A 22,109-nucleotide genomic window follows, 5' to 3' on the forward strand; every position below is an offset into this window, starting at 1 on the left:
AGGGCTCTGCCCTTGATGAACTTAGGATCCCTAATAACCAGGCTGCAGATGCTGGGTGCCTTAGGTGTGGGGCAGGGCTGCAGGAGAGCCTGGTCATCCAGTCTTCCTCCCAATGCTCCTTTGCCGGCTAAGCTGCCTTCTTATGCATGTTACCTAATCTGTAGACTTGTTTGCATTGGAGCACTGGTAGGCATTGACCATTCCTTATAAGACAAAACAGTATCAACTTTTGTTACTAATAGAAAATGCACCTGGGTTTATTTGATGGAACTGGGGAGTTGACAAAAATGTCATCAAATTCCCTCCATTATGCTGCAAGCAGAAGTGTTTGTGCCTGATCAAAACTCTGCTTTTGGTAGAGAAGGGAAACTATCTCATAGGAGAAAAGCAACCAGGACCAATCTCCAAGTCCAAGGTAGGCACAGACTGGTGTCTTCTCTTCCACTTGTGCCATGATTTGACTTAAGAATAGCAAGGGGCCTTCCCACCACTGGCTTTATCTTTGTTTTTCCCAGCTGTGGCAAGAGGTCAGGAGACAGAGGCTATATGAAAATGGCAGAGGTTGGGTGAAACAGCTATGGTGTTACCAGTTCATCCCATCCCTGGTGTAAAGAAGCAGTTACTTCCTCTCTCCTCTAGAGCAGTCAGATCAGGTGACCAGAACTATCTATCTGAGGCCCAGAAGTTTCACAAGGTGATGCCTGACAACCAGAGGGCCATTTTCAGCATCCTCCCACCTCAACTTGTCTTTGTCAGGCCAACTGACCATTTCTCTCAGCTGTGCTACTTGTTACTTTTTAAACTAAAATGAAAAGTCAAACGAAAATATTAATTCAGTGAGTCGAATTTTATTATGCACCTGTGAATTCATGGGGACAATGCCAAGGGATCAGATGAACAGGGAGGACAGATGTTCTTCAGATGCGGGGTCTCTGAACATCCATGGCAAGGTAGAAACATAGCTCACCTGTCTGCCCAGCTACCCAGGGAGGGTGGGAAGGGACTAAGTCGGTCAGTTCTCCTATCTTCTGGAGGAGCTTTCTCCAGAGCAGGTAACCGCATTGGTTCTTCTGCATGGAAAGAACCTGGGATTTGAGTTGCATCACCCAGTAGGGTTTCTGAATCCAGGGGGAAGGTAACCTTCTGATTAGCTAAGTACCTTGGTCAGGTTTGCGTAAGTGAATGGGGGACTCCCTCACAATATTTGATGGGTACTGAACAGATGCACAGCATCCCCAAAGGTTCCAATTCTGTCACATTCCCTTTCTTTCTTACTTAAGATTTTCAGATAAAATACACTGAGTAGTGTTCCTCTTGGGATCATAACCTCCCCTCTTAATGGAATCCTTGGGCAAGACTGCACAGGTGGGTGGGGTAAATGTACACAGAATCTGGGTTCTATTTGGAATTTTCCCCTCCCTTGGCCTTCAAGATTCACATTTTTCCCTTCTCCTGGCAGATCAATCCAAGAGGCAAATTATGTAGAAAACAAAGAGCCTCGATAGTTTATTTCTTGTTCAGGGTACGACCAAATTATTTTATTGCATTTACTGTTCCTGGGTATGTAGATGAATCTACACGGGCACAGTAATCATAACTATAAAGCCTTGTAACTCTTTCACTGAGTTTGTGGCAGCAGTGTCTCTCAACATGACAATGAAGTGGCTGACAAGGAACAAAGGGCCTCGCATTCATTTGCCCAGCCTTACTGCCTGCTAATGGGACCTGACATACAAATACGTAACACATGCCTGATGGCTGGCTTTCTGATTTAGTCACTGATACTCTATAGCCTCTGTGCTTTCTCATCACTGAGCTGAGCCAACCTGGTCAGTCTGCCAGGAACATGACCATGGTTTTCATTGCTTGCGGTTTCACTACCAGTGGTCACTCCCAGCCCAGAACCCCAGGCAATGAAATTTAAAGGCTATATGCAGAGGACATCCACCCTGGGAGCAGAAGCTTGGATCTGAATCCTGCTTCCAATAGAACTGAGAGCAAGCTAACCCAAGTTTGTATTGACTCACCTGTCATTGACTCAGCAATGACAGCAGAACCTCAGGATTATCTAGTTTTATGGGTTAAACTGTGTCTCCCCATCCCCCCCCAAATTCATGTTGAAGTCCTAACCCCAGTACCTCAGAATGTGACCTTATTTAGAAATAGGGTCATTGCAGATACAATGAGTTAAGATGGGAACATACTGGAAACAGTAGGGTAGGCCCTAATCCGATATGACTAGTGTCTTTATAAAAAGGGAAAATTTGGAGACAGACACATACACAGGAACACCATGTAAAGATGAAGGTAGAGATGGGGTGATGCTTCAACAAGACAAAGAATATCAACAATTGTCAGTAACCATTGAAGCTAGAGGAGAGGCATGGAGCAGATCCTTCCTTTACAAGAAACCAACCCTGCTGACACCCTGATCTTGGACTTCTGGCCTCCAGAACTGAGATGATGAATTTCTGTTGTTCTAAGCCATCCAGTTTTTGGTACTTTGTTACAGCAGCCCTAATGAACTAATACAACTGGCACACTAAGTTAATACATATGTAGAGAATGACTTCACCAAAGGTTCTGTTGTTTCCCCTGCTCAACTCACCCAGTCAAAGAACCTCTCATTCACTGGAGCTGAGCTCCCCTTTCCTAGACACGACCCAATGGGAAAGGAAACTTATGTGCCTTTCAAATGATGATGACTTCACTTCTAACCCCCAGGCATATACCAAGGACCTTCAGGGTACAAAGAAAGGACACTTTGGGGAGAGTGTGCCAACATACAATTTAAAATGTGGGCTTTGCCTTAAATGAGCTCACAATCCCTAATAACCAGCCACCATCACAAATAAAAGGTTTCCATTTGGCAAGAAGCTATAAAGCCCCCCATCAAGGTTTCTGAGCCTGAAAGGGCCATCTCCTAATTTTGAGTGTTCTTGTGGACCAGATGGTGACCAGGACTCAGCCTTCTGATGACATGGCATGGTTTGGTGTGCTTGGCCCTACTGCCCTTGTGCCCACGGGTCCCACCCCACCTTCCTGCCTTCCTCCTAACCCATCACCTCATCTGCAGCTTCTTGCTGTCAGGTAGAAAGTACAGTTACCTCCAGACCTCAGGATGGGGTGGGCATTCAGACAGCACAGGATGGGAGTATATTGAAAGTTAGTTGGTAAGGGACAGACACCCCCCCCCCCCACAAGGGGTCACTGCAGTAGGGGGCGCCCCAGTCCCTCCACTGCTTGGGAAGCACTGGACAGGGTTCCCCTAGACCCGAAAACACTGGGCAAGTCAAAGCTGGTGGTGACACGCCCTCCCGGCTTCTGGCACAGCAGAGACAGAACAAATGCTCAACTGGCCACGATCTCATTTGTACCTGAGAGTAAAGGTCAGGAGGATGTGGTCTCTGTCCTGGGGAAGAGTCTGGAAACAGTCAGTACCGAGCATGAGCGGGATGTGCTCTACCCAGGCTGGAGCTGCACCCAACAACGTGTGCGCCCTTGACTCAGTAGGAGTTCAGCGCCTGCTTGGACCGGCGCTTCATGTGCAGGCGCTGGTGGCGGAGAAGGTCAGAGTTCTGGGAAAAGCTTTTGACGCAGTACCGGCACTGAAAGGGCCGGGACTTGTCCGCGTGAGTGCTACTGCGGTGCCGGGCCAGGTGGTCGGGACGCTGGAACACCTTCCCGCAGTCACAGCACTGGAAGCGCAGCTTGGCCTTGCCCTCTGCCAGTAGGGCGTCGGAAGCCCCGCCCACGGTCCCCGATGCCTCCTGCTCTCTCTTCTTCAGTAGCTCGAGTCTGTCTGGCTGCAAGTGTATCCGCCTGTGGGAGAGCAGGTGGGAGTTGAGGCGGAAGCTCTTCCCACAGGCACCGCACCTAAAAGGTTTCTGGACCTCGTGGGTCTCCAGGTGCCCGTCTAGGTCCTCGCTGTCACTGAACAGCTCCCCGCACACCGAGCATTCGTGTGGCTTCTGCTCCCTGCGACTCCGCAGGTGCCGGATGAAGTTGACCCTCCAGCGGAAGATTTTGCCACAGTTCGGGCACACATAGGACTTTTTGGAGGAGGTCTGCACCTCGCCCCCTGACTCAGGGCCGCTCCGGTGGGAGGTAGGGAGGCTGTGCTGCTTCTCCGTGGGGCTCTGCAGCTCGTCTGTGCAGTAGGGGCCGAGCTGGGAGTCCTCGTCCCCAGAGCTGGAAAGAACAATCTCGATGGTCACCTCCTCATCCAGGCTGTTGTCGGGAAATGGTGCATCACCTCCGGCTACCAGAAAGCAACATGGAGGTCAGCGGTGCTGCCCAGGCCACACTCTAGCCCCTACGAACCCTACCCAGGAAGGTTCAGCGTGGGTCCAGGAACCCACATTTTTGCAAGGGATCTTCCGGTTGCAGATACCTCTGGTGTATCTAGGGGCAAGGAAACCCTTAGCCACACTGTGCCAACATATCCTCGGTACCTCTTTCTCCTCTCTCCCGCTTCCCTACCTTTTTCTCCTAAGCCCCCAGACCCAATCTTTTTTTTTTTTTTCCTAGCCACTGAGACCCCTCCAAGCTCTAAGAGTTTGTATCTATCCATGTAAGTCCTGAGCATTTACACATCACTTAACCTTGACTTCCTTAACCAGGCATGGGGAAAAATCTGTCAGGGTACATTAAAAGCATTGAGAGAGAGGAAGACCCTATATTCTATAAACAGACTGCCAGGAAGCTGCCAGCTACCATACTCTGAGCACTTAAATGACCCAGGGATTGTGCAAGACTTCTGACGTGCCCAGTCCCGTTTGCTCCCAGACACACCCAGTGATACCTGATTTGCCACATTATAAACATAGGCAAACTCGGGTGATGTGCCCAAGGGCTCAGGGCTGAAGGGGAATTGAGCCCTGCTGGGATGTCAGAGCTGTTCAATGGTCCCAGACCGCCCAAGATCACCTCTCCCTCTCAGTGTCGTATCAGAGGCCCACCAACAGCCACTAGTGGTGATGCGTAGAGATGTCCTGGACTTTACAAACTGAGTAGAAGCAGCTCGTTCAATGGATCCCAAGCCTGTGATGTTGGAAAGCTGTACCGTGGGGAGGAAGTGGGTGGGTACTGGGGAACCTGGTATGAAGTCCTGGCCTGCAGCCCAGAGCCCACTGCGCAGCTCCCCTCAGGACTGTTTCCTCACTTTTGTGCAATGTGGGGCTCAGGTCTAAAACAGAGGTGGGGGGCAGTGGTGCCAGGCCCTTCAAGATATTAGTAGGAATATGGTTATTCTGGACTTAATTGCTGGAGTGAGGAGAGTTCTGGCAGCTTAGGGAAAGTGAGAACAGGTGAAACCGGACAGAGCACAGCAGGAAGACCCAAAGCCACAGAGAGCAGGAGAGACAATGGGAGGGGCAGAGTCCATGGGGATATCTGTCCATACATCCTAAGACAAGTGTGAGGGGGACTGGGTAGAACGTGAGACTGGGGAGTGGGAAGGGAAGACTTGAAGATTTAGAAAATTTTCTGTCTACCTGTACTGCAAAAAATGAGAAAGTATATTCTGGGGAGAACACCGAGGGTGTGGCAGGACAACCTTGGATCCAATCAACCTTCTCGGAAGCCAGGAATGGAGGTGAGATAATCCAGGAATGGTCTGCAGAGGACCCTCTTGTCTGACGGTCTGAACTACTGTAAATTGCATGGGAGGCCTACAGTGTTTCTAAGAACATTATATGAGCCGAAACACTGCCACCTTGGAATAAAAAGGAAGGAGACAGGATGAACTGAAGGAAGGCTCTCAGACTTCTAGAGCAAACTAATAGAGCTATCTGGCTGCAAACATGCATCAACCTTGAAGGAAAAGGAAGACCAGCCCCAAAGGCAGTTCAGAGGTTGACAGGACTGCCACTGCATCCACAGGCCCAGAGTGTGGACACAGCCCTGAGCCAAAGATGACTCAAGCCCTAAAATCTAACGGAATTTGCCCTGCTAGGATTCAGACTTGCTTGGGAGCCATCAGCCTTTCTTCTTTTCAATCTCTCCCTTTAGGAATGAGAGTGTCTACTCTCTGGCTGACTTACCATTGCATTTTGGAAGGCACATAACTTGATGTTTGGATTCACAGGTTCACAGTTGGAAGTGAGTACACCTTGAATTTCACCCAAACCTGATTTAGATTAAATCTTGATGATGCTGGAATAGGTTAAGGAATGTTGGGATAGGGTGAATGTATTTTGCATATGAGAAGCATCATTCATGGGGGAACAGAGGGTGAAGTGTTATAGGCTGAACTGCATCCTCTTCCTCTTAAAAATACGTTATGTTGAAGTCTTAACCCCTAGCACCTCAGAATGTGACTATATTTGGAGATAAGGTCTTTCAAGAGGTAATTAAGTGGGGGCTTCCCTGGTGGCGCAGTGGTTAAGAATCTGCCTGCCAATGTGGGGGACATGGGATCTAGCCCTGGTCTGGAAAGATCCCACATGCCATGGAGCAACTAAGCCCGTGTGTCACAACTACCGAGCCTGCGCTCTAGATCCTGTGAGCCACAACTACTGGGCCCGCATGCTGCAACAAAGAGTAGCCCCCACTCTCAGCAACTAGAGAAAACCCGCATGCAGCAGCGAAGACCCAATGCAGCCAAATGTTAAATAAATGAATAAATAATTTTTAAAAAAAGAGGTAATTAAGTTAAAATGAAGTCAACAGGGCAGGACTTAATCCAACAGGTATCCTTGTAAGAAGAGGAGGTTAGGACACAGACATGCAGAGAGATGAGCATGTGAAAACACAGGGAGAAAACAGCTATCTACAAGCCAAGAAGAGAGGCCTCAGGAGAAGCCTACTCTACTGAAACCTTGATCTCAATCTTCTAAGCTGCCAGAATGTTGAGAAAACCAACTTCTGTTGTTCAAGCCTCCCAGTCTGTGGTACTTTATTACAGCTGTCCTAGGAGACTAATACAGTGCATATAGGATGACATCCCCTTAAATCAGATGAAGTGACCAAAAATAGATGCATAGTTTCTAAAAAGGGGGAAATAAATCAACAATAGTGCTGTGTGCCATTGACACAACAGTGTAAAGAATTCCTAGCAGATGAGATGAAACTCATAGATGTGTTGCCCAAAACACCACAGAGAAAGAGTAACACCAGGGTTGTCTCAGCTCAGCACTGATGAATGCAAGGGGTGTGCGGGGCGGAGAGAAGGGGAGATGGAGGCTGAATTGGCTGTGAGGATAATGGTAGAGAAAACAGTGAAGTTATTGGTGTAAGTGCTTTTACATGTATTAAATCATTTAATCCTGGGCTTCCCTGGTGGCGCAGTGGTTGAGAGTCCACTTGCTGATGCAGGGGACGTGGGTTCGTGCCCCGGTCTGGGAAGGTCCCACATGCCGCGGAGCGGCTGGGCCCGTGAGCCATGGCCGCTGAGCCTGTGCGTCCGGAGCCTGTGCTCCGCAACGGGAGAGGCCACAACAGTGAGAGGCCCGCGTAACGCAAAAAAAAAAAAAAAAAAGAAAGAAAAAAGAAAAATCATTTAATCCTCAACAATAACAACTCCACAAGGTAGCTATGACTATTATCTCTGTCTTACAGAAGAAAAATTTAAAACCGAGAGATAAAGTAGACCAAGGTTCAGGGGAACTGAGCTCAGCTGGGGGTGGGGGGGGTGGGCGCTGCATACCAAAGCCTCTGGCTATGCTGTTCCATGGCCAGGGAACAACCAGGCTGCTGTGTGTTTTCAGGGGGAAAAAGCCCATGACCAGGTTGATGGCTAACTCCTCAAGAAGGGCAATCTGTGGCCTGGGAATGAATCATTCCCTGTCAGCTGGGGTTGCTAAGGAGAGAAGCAGGGAGGACAGGAAGCTAGATTTTAAAAAATAAATAAATAAACGCATTATAATATATTCTTATAATGTTAGGATGGGAGGCTTTCTTAAGACACAAAATCAAAAAAGAGACGAATAGCGGCATTTACATATTAAGAACGTTTTTAGAAAACCATTTATGTCCTAAAAAACACATAAACAAAGTTAAAAAACAGGAGGAATTATGCACAAATACTAAGAGGCAACAGGTTGAGACCCACAATTTTGAGTTTCTACTAATTCATGGAAAACGCAAGTGAATGTGGAATTAAGAGCACGGGCCTGGAGCCCTATAACATGGGTTCAGATCCTCAGTCTGATACTCACAGCCTGTGAGTGTCAGATGCTGCCTGGGCAAGAGACTTCAGCTTGGGGGTCCCAGCTGCAGAATGGAGACATCACAGTACCTGTTACGGGCCAAGAGTTTGTGTCACCCCCAGAATTTGTATGTTGAAGCACTAACTCCCAATGTGATGGTATGGGAGGTGGGGCCTTTGGAAGGTAATTAGGTTTATATGAGGTCTCGAAGGTGGGACCTTTGTGATGGGATTAGTACCTTTATAAGAAGAGGAAGAGACAAGAGTTCTGTCTCCATGAGCATGCACCAAGGAAAGGGCATACAAGCACACAGGGAGAAGGCAGTCAACCACAACCCAGGAAGAGAGCCCTCACCATACAATGAATCTGCTGTTGACTTGATCTCAGACTTCTTAATCTCCAGAACTGTGAGAAATAAATTTCTGTTGTTTAATAGAAAATAGCTCTATGGTATTTTGCTATAGTAGCCTGTGCTGGCTGAGACAGTATCTATCTCAGAAGGTTCGGTAAGGATATAATGCACAAATCATGTAAAGACCTTACACTGGTGCAGTGCTTTGGACATAAAGACATAGAGCTTACCAAATGTGAAGGGGGAAGGGGCAAAAAAGAAAAAAAGGACTAAAGAATATCAACTAGGCAATTCACAGAGAAAACACAATAAACAAGAAAAGATATTCTGAGCTTCCTGGTGGCGCAGTGGTTAAGAATCCACCTGCCAATGTAGGGGACATGGGTTCGAGCCCTGGTCTGGGAAGATCCCACATGCCGCGGAGCAACTAAGCCCGTGCGCCACAACTACTGGGCCTGCGCTCTAGAGCCTGCATGCCACAACTACTGAGCCCGTGTGCCACAACTACTGAAGCCCACGCGCCTAGAGCCCGTGCTCCGCAACAAGAGAAGCCGCTGCAGTGGGAAGCCCGTGCACCAAAATGAAGAGTAGCCCCTGCTCGCCGCAACTAGAGAAAGCCCGTGTGCAGCAACGAAGACCCAATGCAGTACCCACCCCCCAAAAAAGAATAAAATAAATAAATTAAAAAAAAGATATTCCATCACAGTGGCAGCTTTACAATGTGCTGGTTGGACTGACACGAATGGAACCAGTTGGGAGGGTCCCTCATGAGCATGGATGTGGGGATGTGGACCCTTCACCTGCTGTCCAAAGTGTGGGAAAGGCTACCAAAATAAAAATGGTGCCTATTCTTTGCAATCTATCATCTCTCACTGATCTCAGATAGCAACCCTTAGCTTCTTGCCATTTCAAAGTATATTCTGTGTCAGAGCCCAGCAAAGGGGGAGTGGAGCTAAAAAACTCCCCTGGGGATTAATGACTATCCACATTCTATAAGGATGCTGCCAGGGCTGAGACATGCTGTGGGCAGGAAGAAGCTGAAGAGGATTCAAAATGTATCTCGAGGGACTTCCCTGGCGTTCTGGTGGTTAAGACTTCGCCTTCCAAGGCAGGGGGTGCAGGTTCACTCCTCGGTCAGGGAGCTAAGATCCCACATGCCTCACGGCCAAAAAAACAAAACATAAAACAAAATGTATCTTGAGAATCAAGCTTTCATCAGGCAGAACTGAGAATGGGCTACACATGAATAAACATCCTCAGCATACAGAAGCAAGCTCCTTAGAAAACCAGGGGTGAGCATCAAAGCTTGTGGGGAGGGCTTCCCTGGTGGCATAGCGGTTGGGAGTCCACCTGACGATGCAGGGGACACGGGTTCGTGCCCCGGTCTGGGAAGATCCCACGTGCTGCAGAGCGGCTGGGCTCGTGGGCCATGGCCGCTGGGCCTGCGCGTCCGGAGCCTGTGCTCCATGGCGGGAGGGGCCACAACGGTGAGAGGCCTGCGTACCGCAAAAAAAAAAAAAAAAAAATGGAAAAAAGAAAAAAGCTTGTGGGGAGGGAGTACTGTCCATGTAGATCTACTGTAGATTTACATAAACATAAAATCCCTTTTGTCTACATAGGATAGGGGGCGAACACAAATGGTTGTGAACCCTGCACAATGGTAGGTGGAAATACCAAAATATCATGCAAGTCTTGCTTCCAAAAGGCATCACAGATTGTGCATGAGTCAGTCTTCATAGCTGCAAAAAGTCCTCCATGACACAGTGGGTTTAAGTAAGGACCGGAGACTTGGGTGTGATATTTGGAAGAATGGCTGAACACTGAGGACATTAACTATGGCGGGATTTTAGTCTTCGCCTCTGGAGGTGGCAACTTGTACCAGCATTACTTGGAGTCTAAATGCTGCTGAGAGCAGTTGGAGCACATTCTCCAGAGGTCCCCCTTTCAGCATTCTGCAAACCTGTTCTTTAATTCCAACACTTTGTCCAGGGAGTCTGGTCTTCCTTGCTCAGGGAAGAAATACACAAACTAGGTGGTCAACACACTACATCAGCACCCTGACTCAACCCACAAGAGAAAGGAAAGGAGGGGAGGGTCTCATATTGCGAGTGAGCTGGGAGAGAACCTAGCAAAACAAAACTAGGGCAGGCAGTTGGCAAGGAACTGTCGGCAGGAATTTCAGAAAGTTCAATTCCTGAACCTACCACCAGCACAGATGTATACACATACACAACACGCATGCACGCACACACACACCATGCACGCAAACATTCACACAGATGTTATGCACACACCACATACATACCACACTCACACGTGTATGCCCACACACATGCAGACATGCTCACATGCATACCACACAATGCCACAAACCATACACACTACACATGTACGCTCACACACGCAACACACCAGACACACTATACATACATCACACATGCCATCACATGCCATATCACAGCCCCACGCTACATGCACACACAAGCTCACGTACACACCACACACCATATACACACATATGCACACTCAAGCCACACATCACACACCCAGGGGCACACTCCCCCACACCCTCTCAGGCATTCCTTTACCTGGGCAGGTGCTTTGAGGGAGCACTGTCTGCTGGCAGATTTGGAACTCTGGCACCTGCGGCTCATCCCATTTTCTTCTTTCTTCTGTCTGGAATGGCTGGAGACTTGGAAAGTCTTTCCAGAGAAGAAAATGAAAACATTGATTTTCCCTGCAGCTGCAGCACCACCCGGGGCGGGTGCATCTTAACAGATGCCAGGCTGTGATCCAAGAGTAGGCCTAGGCTCCCTCTCAGGGCAGCCACTCAGTAAATGTCTGTTGAGCAAATGAATCTGCAGGCAAAATGGGCCAACACCACGAACGTGGGTTTTGAAGCTAGATAGGAGGAATGTGGATCCTCGTTCTGCCCCTTCCACTTGACTGTGGACAAGTAACTGCCATCCCTGCTGTCATTTCCATTTTCTGTGCTGGGATTTCCAGTACTCCACGCAGACGCTGCATAAATGCAGCCTGGACAGGGCCTGCTGGGGTAGAGATGGGATGGGAAGCTAGCCACACCAGAGGCCCTGGATGCTTGTTCCAGGTGGGGACAGTGAGTGAAATACAGATCTGCTCGGTGCCAGCTTTAGGTCCCAAAGGGGAAGGGGTCAAGGGCCTGCTGACGACACCGTACAGAACTTTTTCCCCCGAAGGAGCAGACATCTTGAGGAGTTACAGCACAGTGGTTATAAACACAAGCTCTGGTGACACAGAAAGCTGGGGGTGGGGAGGGGGCTGGGAGATGCTGCTGCTGAACTGTGTCATGTCAACCAAGCCCCAGCACCACCCCCTGCCTCACTTTCCTCACACCACCTGCAGTATGTGGCTGGAAGGAGTAGACAGGTGAAGCGGCCAGAGGCACTGTGCCCAGTGCCCGGCCAAGAGGTGGCACACCCTCCTCCTCCCCTACCTGACCTTTGGAGAGTATCTGACCTCACTGGTAGAGGGACCACTGGGTTGTCAGCATAAGCCAGGTGTCACTTATAGTAGAGGAGAAAGATATTCATATTACATCCTAGTTCCTGGTTGATGAAGTGCAATCCCCACACCTGGCAAAATTAAAATCCCCATATTCTTTCTGTAAGGAATGAGGGACGAGGCAAGACTTGTCCTACCAAGACATGGTCCAGTGGTGACAGAGGGCTGCAGAAAATTGGCAGAGGGAGCAGGTCTGCCTCTGGCTGGCAGCGGCCTTCCATCCCGCTCTATTCACCAAGTTCTGGTATCACTACTCACCTGAGTAGGAGACCTGAGACACATCCTTCCCCTGGAGGTCCTGCAACTCTGGAACACGTGGCTCATTCTCCTCTCCTTGGGAGAGATCCAGCTGGGCAGCTGGGTCAACTATTCACAGAAAAGGGAAAGATACACATTCATCAGTGACCTGCTCCCATAGGAAACCAGGGTGGGAGGAGAGAGAAGTTGCCTGTCCCAGGCAACTCTGGGACAGGTAGAGAAGAGAGAAGTTGGAAGGACACACGACAGGCCATGACACCAACAGGAGCCACACAGGGCCACAGAGAAGTGGAAAGACCAGAGCAAGCAGGGAGAGGGTGGGGGAAGGAGGACACTAAAGGGGAAGCTGTGGGCCTGGGGCAACTCTTTCAGGCCCATCAGTTAGAAAAACAGCAATGAAGAGATCCGTAGGACAAGAATGACAGAAGAAAAGCAAATGCAAGGGATACAAGTTATATTTGGTTTTCTATGCAAAACAGCCAGCTAACAAGCCTAACTTACATGTCACAGCAGCAGGCAATGGTCAACCTGCGAAGTGGCCTTGGGGCCACTGTGTAGAGGTGACCTCCCATCAGGGTTTGGGGGTGAACAGTGAGGTCAGATATGGGCCCCCTAGATCCCTGGTCTCAGGAGAGAGGAGAGTTAAGTCTTACTTGGAGGCAGTGAGACACCGTAGTCCTCCCCAATGATGAACTCTCCGTAGAAGCCAGTCTGGGCAGGGTCTAGAAGGGACCAGTCCTCTTCTGAGAAGCAGAAGATCATATCCTTGAAAGAAGAAACCCGATTCTGAAACCACAGGAGAACAGGTACACCTCAATCCGGGGACAAGCTAGGGGAGGGATGCTACAAACAAGTGGGAAGGAAGACGGGGTTGAGGCAGAGCCCCCGTGCAGATGGGAGAAAGAAAAAGCAGACGGGCTGCTCCAGAGCTCACACCGATTCCCTAGTTCTAGCCTGAGATCCACCTTGGATGCATCTGGTTTGGCAGAATCCAAACAGTGGATGCCTCACAGGGTGGCCAAGGATGTACAGAACAGGCCTTCCTACACAGTGCTGGGGAGGCTGCAACCCACAACTCACAGGCTGGCAAACGTCCACCAGATTACCCACGTGTTCATCCTTTGATGCAGAGATTCCATTTCTATAGTTTATTTTGCACACGTGCAGCATGAGGTCTGTATGAGCGCCTTCGCTGCAGCACTGATGATAACAGATGATAGTTAAAGCTGAAAACAAGGTCTATGCTCATCAACAAAGAACTGTGTAAGTAAGCTACAGGACATCCTAGAAGGCCTGATCACACCCCGTTAGAAAGAGTAAGGGCTTCTCTGTACCACGTAGGAAGCCCTCCAAGGTGTACTGTTACATGAAAAAAGCACCCGCGCAGAGGTTGTCTAGATTGTCCCTGTGTGCCCAGCACCTAAGAGTCTTGACCGTCGGCTGCTTCTGCAAAAGGTGCTAGGACCCCCAGGGTTATGCACAGGAGGGAGACTTTTCTTACACTTTGTGTTATAAACCATGAGAATGTGTCAAAAATTAATTTTAATTTCTGAAATGATGGCATGTCCACATAATACCGGGAGTCCATAAAACTAAAGAAGTCATTTACAAAATGGAAATGTAATTCTTAGTCAGTTAGAGCATGAAGCTAGGTTCTCAAATTTCCTCTAAATACTAATATGACAATTGGTGGTATATGTAAATGTCATTGAAAAATTATTTGTTTTGTTTGTAATAATCTGGAACCTTGATCATTTGATAGAATATTTGAGAGAAGTAAAATGTGAAAGATGAACAACTACTGGTCTAGTTGACATTTCTATTTGTACCTTCTAATCCCAGAAGAACAGAAATACATACATGTATTATTTCTACTAAGCATGTCATTATATATTGGCTTAACAAGCACAGGTTTTCTGCAAAGTGTTTCAATCACAAAGCATTTAAAATAAAATTCCATTTGGGTTTAAAAAAACTGTTTATACAGTTAATTGAAAAGGACTTCAAAATAAAATTTGGGGGATAAAATTTGGGGGTAAAAATGCAACCCACAGTACTTCTGTATAATATACTAACATCTTTTTTTTTTTTTAAAGAAAAAGAATTCACAATATTTTAAACACATGTCCTTGCATCTAAATCTCTGGAATATTACCAGTTACTGCCATACGGTTGCCCGGGGGCCAGGTGCCAGGTGCGGGGGTTGGCGGGTCGACAGGTGGGTGGGGACCTGGGTAAGGAGAATTTTCAATGCATCTCCTCTGGTACCTCTGGACCCTTCCTCCCCCACATACGTGCTTTTTAATTTTTAAATTAAACCTAGTGAGTAATACAATGAACATGAAGGATACACCACTGTTCAACTAGAGTCAATAAATGAACACTTGGCCCTTTTGTCACATTTCCCCCTCTCACATATATGGTGACTGGGTATGTTCACTTGTTCTCCTGGATATCTGGGGAGTTGCAGGTACCACAGGTCGTTACCCCAATATGTGACAGAGTGTATCTCCTAAGAAAGATGTTACTCTCCTACATCAGCACAATTCTTTTAGCACAGTGGCTCTCAACCAAGCGGATTGATTCTGCACCCAGAGGATATCAGGCCATGTCTGGAGACATTTTTGTCACCACTGCGGGGTGGGCACTACTGGCATCGAGCGGGTGGAGGCCAAGGATGCTGCTCAACACCACCCCTACGGCCCAACTCGACAAAGAACTACCCAGCCAAAATGTCAATAGAGCCATGGTCAAGAAACTGCTCTACAAGGCAAAAACTATACAAATCAATTTTCACTGCAAAGTAAAGGAGCTGTTACAGTGGAGGATTCCTGGGCTGAATGTCAGTATTATGACACAGTATGAGTGTGTTTCGTGTTTGGTAATTGCAATCATTGTTGCTTTTGTTGTGGCCATCCATTTACAATGCTTGGTGTCAGTGTATTTATCTCTTGTAAAAATACAATACAGTGTGTGTGTGTGAAAAATAATAATAATAGCACTGCTAACACCAGATAGATCGATGGTATTATTGGGGGTTTTGGGGGGGGGTTTTTTTGGTTTTTGTTGTTGTTGTTGTTGTTTTGCGGTATGCGGGCCTCTCACTGCTGTGGCCTCTCCCGTTGTGGAGCACAGGCTCCGGACGCTCAGGCTCAGCGGCCATGGCTCACGGGCCCAGCCGCTCCGCGGCATGTGGGATCTTCCCGGACCGGGGCACGAACCCGTGTCCCCTGCATCAGCAGGAGGCCTCTCAACCACTGCGCCACCAGGGAAGCCCGATGGTATTATTGTGAGGGCTAAGAGATAATGTATGTTGAATGCCCAACACAATATCTGGCACAGAACAGATTTCAATAAATGTTTCTTAAATGAATAAATGAATATATTAAAAAAAGAAAAAAAACTGCTCTACAACCGAGAAATTTAATATTGGTTCAGTAATATCACCTAGTGTCTTCTGAATTATGAAATAGCATTACCCTTTCAAGGAAAAATATTTTGAAGAGTTTCATGGGTGACTGTGACAAGAGGTCAAGATTGCGAATTGCTGGGTTAAAACTTTCTAATGGGCCCCTAGAAATCTTGCTAAACATACATTGTCTTAAAATGTCAGTCATCTGGGATATAAATAAAATTCAACAGTCATATGTTTATGTTACTACAGGCATATGTTTACAATTACTTATTTATACTTTTCTTTGCCCAAGTCCATTCGATCAGAAAAGATTAAAAGTGTGATACTCCCCTGGGTACTTAGGGATGTAGGAAAACAGGCCTTTATACACGGTTGGAAATAACTGCACATTTCTGAACAATATTTGGGAGAATGTGGCAGAAGCATACACTGTGATCCAGTAATTCTATTTCTAGGAAATGTTCCTAAGGAAATCATTAGAGATGTATGCAAAAATGTGTGTAAAGAACGTAGAACACAATGTTTTGCAGAATCGTATGTGAGATTTCTTTTCTTCTTTATGCTTTTCTCTAGTGTCTGAAGACCTACCTAAGCACGTATCATTTATATTTTAATATTATTAAAAACTGGGGAATTCCCTGGTGGTCCAGTGGTTAGGACCTCAGCGCTTTCACTGCGGTGGCCCAGATTCAATCCCTGGTCGGGGAACTAAGATCCTGCAAGCTGAGTGGTACGGCCAAAAAAACAACAAAAAAAACCCTGAAATAAAATACCCATGTACCCACTAGTAAGATGTATAAACTATTAATAGGTAACAGTCTTTGCTTCAGGTTTTCTTTGAAAGGGTGTGGTGGGATTATGGTCTCCTCTGGGCTTCTCCTGATCCCAGTCCCACCCTCAGACCTTCCTAGAGGGAAGCTGCACTCTGGATTTGGTGTTTAATATTCTATGCATGGCTTTTAAACTCCCACTACATCCAAATATAGCCTGAAATGACAGCACTGCTTTGTAAGTATTTAAATGTTAAACTTGCCTTATATACACCATTCTAGTTAAGATTTATTCACGTTGATATAATGTAGGTCTTTAAGGTATACAATTTCATAGAATTATTCTTCTGTCATAATGTTTAGGTCTTTCCCAGCTCAGTGAACTCTCTCTTCTGTCACCCCATCCATGTGTAACAGTGTCTCCAGAGTAGATGTGTAGAGGGAACATTGGGAACATACATCTTGACCGACATTAAGTATTTCCACATCTTTCTTCAAGTGGAGTACCTAAAGTACACTCCCACTGGCAGTACATCGGCACGCCTATTTCCATACACCTTTGCCAACAACACTGGGTAATGTCAAATATCTAAGGTTCTAGCAACACTGTGGGTATGAAGCAATCACAGCAGCGTAACTCCCTTTACCTTGATGAACATCTCTTCATGAATTTATTGGCCAGTTGGGTTCTGTCTTAAGATGCTCGCTTATTTTCTTTGCCTATTTTTCCATTTTCTAATGAGTTGCTCTTCCTATTTTTTTTTAAACCAGCTTGTTATCAACTGTGGATATACTTCACTATCATTAAAGAAAAGATAACACTATTTCAATTTTTAAAAAATCTAAGTGTTTCAATCACTTTATGGTGATACGAGTAATCAGTAATATTAATGACATATAAAGAACTACAAGAAAATGTTTAACAAATTAGTAAGGTGACCATTTGAGAAAAGAGCTTCAAAATCAGAAATGTGGCTTTGGAACAAAAACAGGCCAATAAAGAAGAGAAGAAAAAGTCCAGAAACAAAATTTGGTATACCTAAAACTTTAATCTACAAGAAAAAACAGAACCCTAATCAATGGGGAAAAAGAAAGATGACTTTCATCTGATGTGCCTGATACAGTTGGCTAACTACTTAGAAAGAAAACTAGATTCTGATCCTTGATCATAAAGAATATAAAAATAAAAAACTTGAAGCCTCCCCACCCCCACAAAGGCTTTCAGGCACTAAAAATAGAGGCCATATGAAGAAGTAATTGGCAGATACTCCACATAAAAATTATAAATATCCACAGTAATGAAAAAGCACGAATGAAATTAAAAGACAAATGGCAAACTGGGAATAAAGGCACACCATTTATGAAAGGCAAAGAGTACTTAAAATATATGGAGTCCTTACACCACAATTGGAAAAGCTTTCCAACCCAATAAAAAAAGGTGAGGGAACCAAGAAAGTAAATATTTTAAAACATGAAAAAAAGTTCACCTTTACTAGTACATGAAAAAATGTATATAAAATACTATTATCAATCTTCACTTTGGGGATTTCCCTGGTGGTACAGTGGTTGAGAATCCGCCTGCCAATGCAGGGGACATGGGTTCTAGCCCTGGTCCAGGAGGATCCCACATGCCGCAGAGCAGCTAAGCCCATGCGCCACAACTACTAAGCCTGCGCTCTAGGGCCCATGAGCCACAACCACTGAGCCCACGCACTCTAGGGCCCACGCTCTGCAACAATGAGGAGCCCGTGCACCACAACAAAGAGTAGTCCCCACTCGCCGCAACTAGAGAAAGCCTGTGCACAGCAATGAAGACCCAACGCAGCCAAAAATAAATTTATATATATATAAAAAATCTTCACTTTGATGAAGTTTCAAAAAGAAAGGTGATGAATTTCACCCGAGCCTAGATGCCAAAATTCTTACAATCCAATCATAGAAATCCTCTGGAATCTTCAAAGAAGCTTCTATACTAATAAGTAAAATTAACAAGGTTGCTGGTTAGAAGGTCAGTATACAAAAATCAGTTGTATTTCTATGTATGAACAAGTGGAAGATGAAATATTAAAAAACTATACCACTTACAGTAGCATCAAAAGTCATGAAATTCTTAAGGAAAATGTTTACCAAATATGTACCCCATCCAAACACTGAAGAACTAAGTAAATGGAAGGATTTAACATGTTCCTAGATGGGAAGACTTCAAAATGTTAAGATGTTAATTTGCCCCACAATGATCTATAAATTCAGTTCAATTCCACATAAAAACTCCAGGAGACTTTATTTATTTATTTTTAATTGATGTGTTGATTCTAAAATTTATAAGGATATACAAAGCACTTAGAGTAGCCAAAAGAACTTTGAAAAACAAAAGTCAAATTGGAGGACTCACTACCAATTGCAAAACTAAGTATAAAGTTATAGTGTTCTTGGCATAAAGGATCAAAACATAAATCAGGGTACTAGGCAGAGCCCAGATGTCCAGACATATGTGGACAACCAATTTTTGACAAAGGTGCCAAGGCAATTCAATGGGAGAAAGGGAAATCTTTTCAGTGAATGGTGATAAACAACTAAATATCAACATTAAAAAAAAAAAACCCTACACCTCATACCATACACAAAATATAATTTTAAAAGGAACCAAAGGGGAGCAGTGGTTAAGAATCCGCCTGCCAATGCAGGGGACACAGGTTCAATCCTTGGTCAGGGAAGATCCCACCATGCCACAGAGCAACTAAGCCCGTGCACCTAGAGCCCGTGCTCCACAACAGGAGAAGCCATAACTCGCTGCAACTAGAGAAAGCCCGTGCACAGCAACGAAGACCCAACACAGTCAAAAAAAAAGAACCAAAGGGACTTTCCTGGCAGTCCAGTGGTTAAGACCCCGTGCTTCCACTGCAGGGGCACGGGTTCGATCCCTGGCTGCAGAACAAAGATCCCATGTGCTACGCAGCACAACCGAAAAAAACAAAAAAGAACCAAAGACCTAAATGTAAAACCTAGAACTATAAAACACACAGTAGGAAAATCTTTGTGGCCTGGGGGTAGACAAAGATTTGTTAGACAGGACACAAAAAGCATTAAATGATAAAAGAAAAAATTGATAAATTCAATCTCATTAAATTTGAAGATATCCAATCTTCAAAAGACATCATTAAAACAATGAAAAAGCAAGCTGTAGAGTGGTAGAAAATATTCCTAATACTTATATCTGACAAAGGACTTTATCCAGAATATATATGTTTTTAAAAGCTCTTAAAACACAATAAGATAAGCAAACCAAAAAGCAGGGAAAATGTTGGACACCTCACAAAAGATGTAGAAATGATACACAAGCACATGAAAAGATACCCAACTTCATTAGTCAACAGACAAATGCAAACCAAAACCATATTGAGATATCCACCTCAATAGCCAAAATATGTTTTTTAAAATAACAATGTCAGGATATGGTAAAGATGTGTAAAAACTGAAACTTTCATTCATTGCAGGTAGGAGTCTAAGTGGTCAAATCATTATAGAAAACAGCCAATTCTCCTATAATTAATTATATACACTTCCTCATGACAATTTCACTCCTAGGTAATTGCCCAAGAGAAAGGAAAACATACATCCACAAAAAGACTTGTATATGAATGCTCATACACGCTTCATTCATAACAGCCAAAAGTGGAAGTGACCCACATATTCACCAACAGGTCAATGGATAAACCGCGCGCGCGCGCGCGCGCGTGTGTGTGTGTGTGTGTGTGTGTGTGTGTGTTGGCTACCCTGCGTGACTTACAGGATTTTAGTTCCCTAACCAGGGATTGAAGCCAACCCTCGGCAGTGAGAGCGTGGAGTCCTAACCACTGGACCACCAGGGAACTGCCCTGGATAAACCAACTGTGACGTAGTTATACAATGGAATACTACTCAGCAATAAGAAGGGACAAACTACTGATACTGGGCTCAGTAAGAGAAGCCTGACACCAAGGACCACATACTATATGATCCCACTTACGTAAAATTTTAAAACAAGAAGAACAAATCTATTGTGACAAAAAGGAGATCAGTGCTGACCTGGGCAGGAAAGCACAGCTTTACTGCAAAAGGGCACAAGGGAACTTCTGAGGTGATGGAGATGTTTTGTATCTTGACTGGGTAATGGTTACATGTGTAGACACTTGTCAAAAACTCTCTAAACTTTGCACTTAAAATAGGTAGATGCAAATTATAGCTCAAAAAACAGATTAAAAGAAGTAAAAATATAGAGACCATTTTCGGTCATCATTATGGTGAAGATTAAAAAAACAATGTTAATATAAAAAATAAACAAATATGGAACAATTATACATAACTTATATATGTATATATGTCATATTAAAATACCACCTGAGAGGGACTTCCCTGGTGGTGCAGTGGTTAAGAATCCGCCTACCAATGCAGGGGACACGGATTCGAACCCTGGTCCAGGAAGATCCCACGTGCCACAGAGCAACTAAGCCCGTGTGCCACAACTACTGAGCCCACGTGCCACAACTACTGAAGCCCGCGTGCCTAGAGCCCATGCCCCTCAACAAGAGAAGCCACTGCAATGAGAAGCCCGCACACCGCAACGAAGAGTAGCCCTCGCTCACTGCAACTAGAGAATGCCCTCATGCAGCAACTAAGACCCAACGCAGCCAATAATAAATAAATAAATAAATTTATTTAAAAACAGACAAACAAACAAACAAAAAACCCACCTGAGACCCTTACCCCAGAGATCAGAGCTTACATGACCCATATGGGGAACACCACTTCAGTGCCCTCGACGTGACACATGGGGAAAGACAACCCAGCCGGGCACTCTCACCAGAACGTGTAACCTGAATCTCATCGTGAGTTAGAACCTATCTGAGCAGTCTGCCATTTCAACTAGTCTTCATTCTTCAGAACTATTGATGCCGCGACAAACACTGAAATTCCAAGGAGAAAATGTTGGACATAGGACAACTAATAATTGGGAAGCATGATGCTCTATGACTATTATTTTAATGTTGAATTTCCAGAATGTAGTAACTGTATTATGGTTATGTAAGCAAATGCCCTTGCTTTTAGGAAATATGCCCCCTCGGCATGAACAAAGAGATAAAAGGGAAGAGTGTCTGCATATAACTCCCTAAAGATTCAGGAAAAAAAAAGGGGGGGGGGGCGTTGGGGCTGAGACAGAGACAGAGTAAGAGAGAGAGAGGGAGGAGGGGGAGGGAGAGAGATAGTGACAGAGAATGGAGGAATTAAAGTGAAGAGTATTTGCAAGTCTTTTCTATTCTGGCAGTCTTCCCCAAGCTTGATATTAATGCCAAAGCAAAAGTTAAAAATAAATATAATATTTAAAAAATTTCTAAAGATGAATCCGTTTGGAACTGAGCTTCTCAAATTTGGATGTACATATCAATCACTCAAGCATCCTGGTAAAAATGCACATTATGCCCCTGCGGGTCTGGGGTGGAGCCTGAGAGCCTACAGTTATCAGCCCTTAAGTGGCTTTACTGCTAGCCAGAGGCCAGTGTGGGGGAAGTCTGTCCAAGACAAGTTCCACAGAGTGGAAGACAAGCCTCAGGAAGCCACAGGCTCTCCTCACAAGGGCTTGCAGC

The 22,109-nt window shown here is 45.6% G+C and overlaps 1 protein-coding gene across 3 annotated transcripts in view; it reads right to left on the reverse strand.

Annotated features, from left to right (window-relative positions):
• Positions 1-840: 840 nt before the first annotated feature.
• ZNF496 (zinc finger protein 496) overlaps positions 841-22,109 on the reverse strand; it is a 40,816-nt gene continuing 19,547 nt past the window's right edge. For 2 of the 3 annotated variants that reach the window (XM_082620278.1, XM_082620277.1), the window contains exons 7-10: positions 12,957-13,089; positions 12,304-12,411; positions 11,091-11,204; positions 841-4,261 (exon numbers count right to left, since the gene is read on the reverse strand). In XM_082620278.1, the coding sequence (XP_082476404.1) occupies positions 3,507-4,261; positions 11,091-11,204; positions 12,304-12,411; positions 12,957-13,089 (1,110 nt within the window). In that variant the 3' untranslated portion in view covers positions 841-3,506. The remainder of the gene's footprint in view (positions 4,262-11,090; positions 11,205-12,303; positions 12,412-12,956; positions 13,090-22,109) is intronic. The other variant, XM_082620279.1, reaches the window with a different exon arrangement.

The sequence above is a fragment of the Mesoplodon mirus genome, assembly GCF_964341445.2.
Source record: "Mesoplodon mirus genome assembly, chromosome: 5".
NCBI classification, from domain to species: Eukaryota; Metazoa; Chordata; class Mammalia; order Artiodactyla; family Ziphiidae; genus Mesoplodon; species Mesoplodon mirus.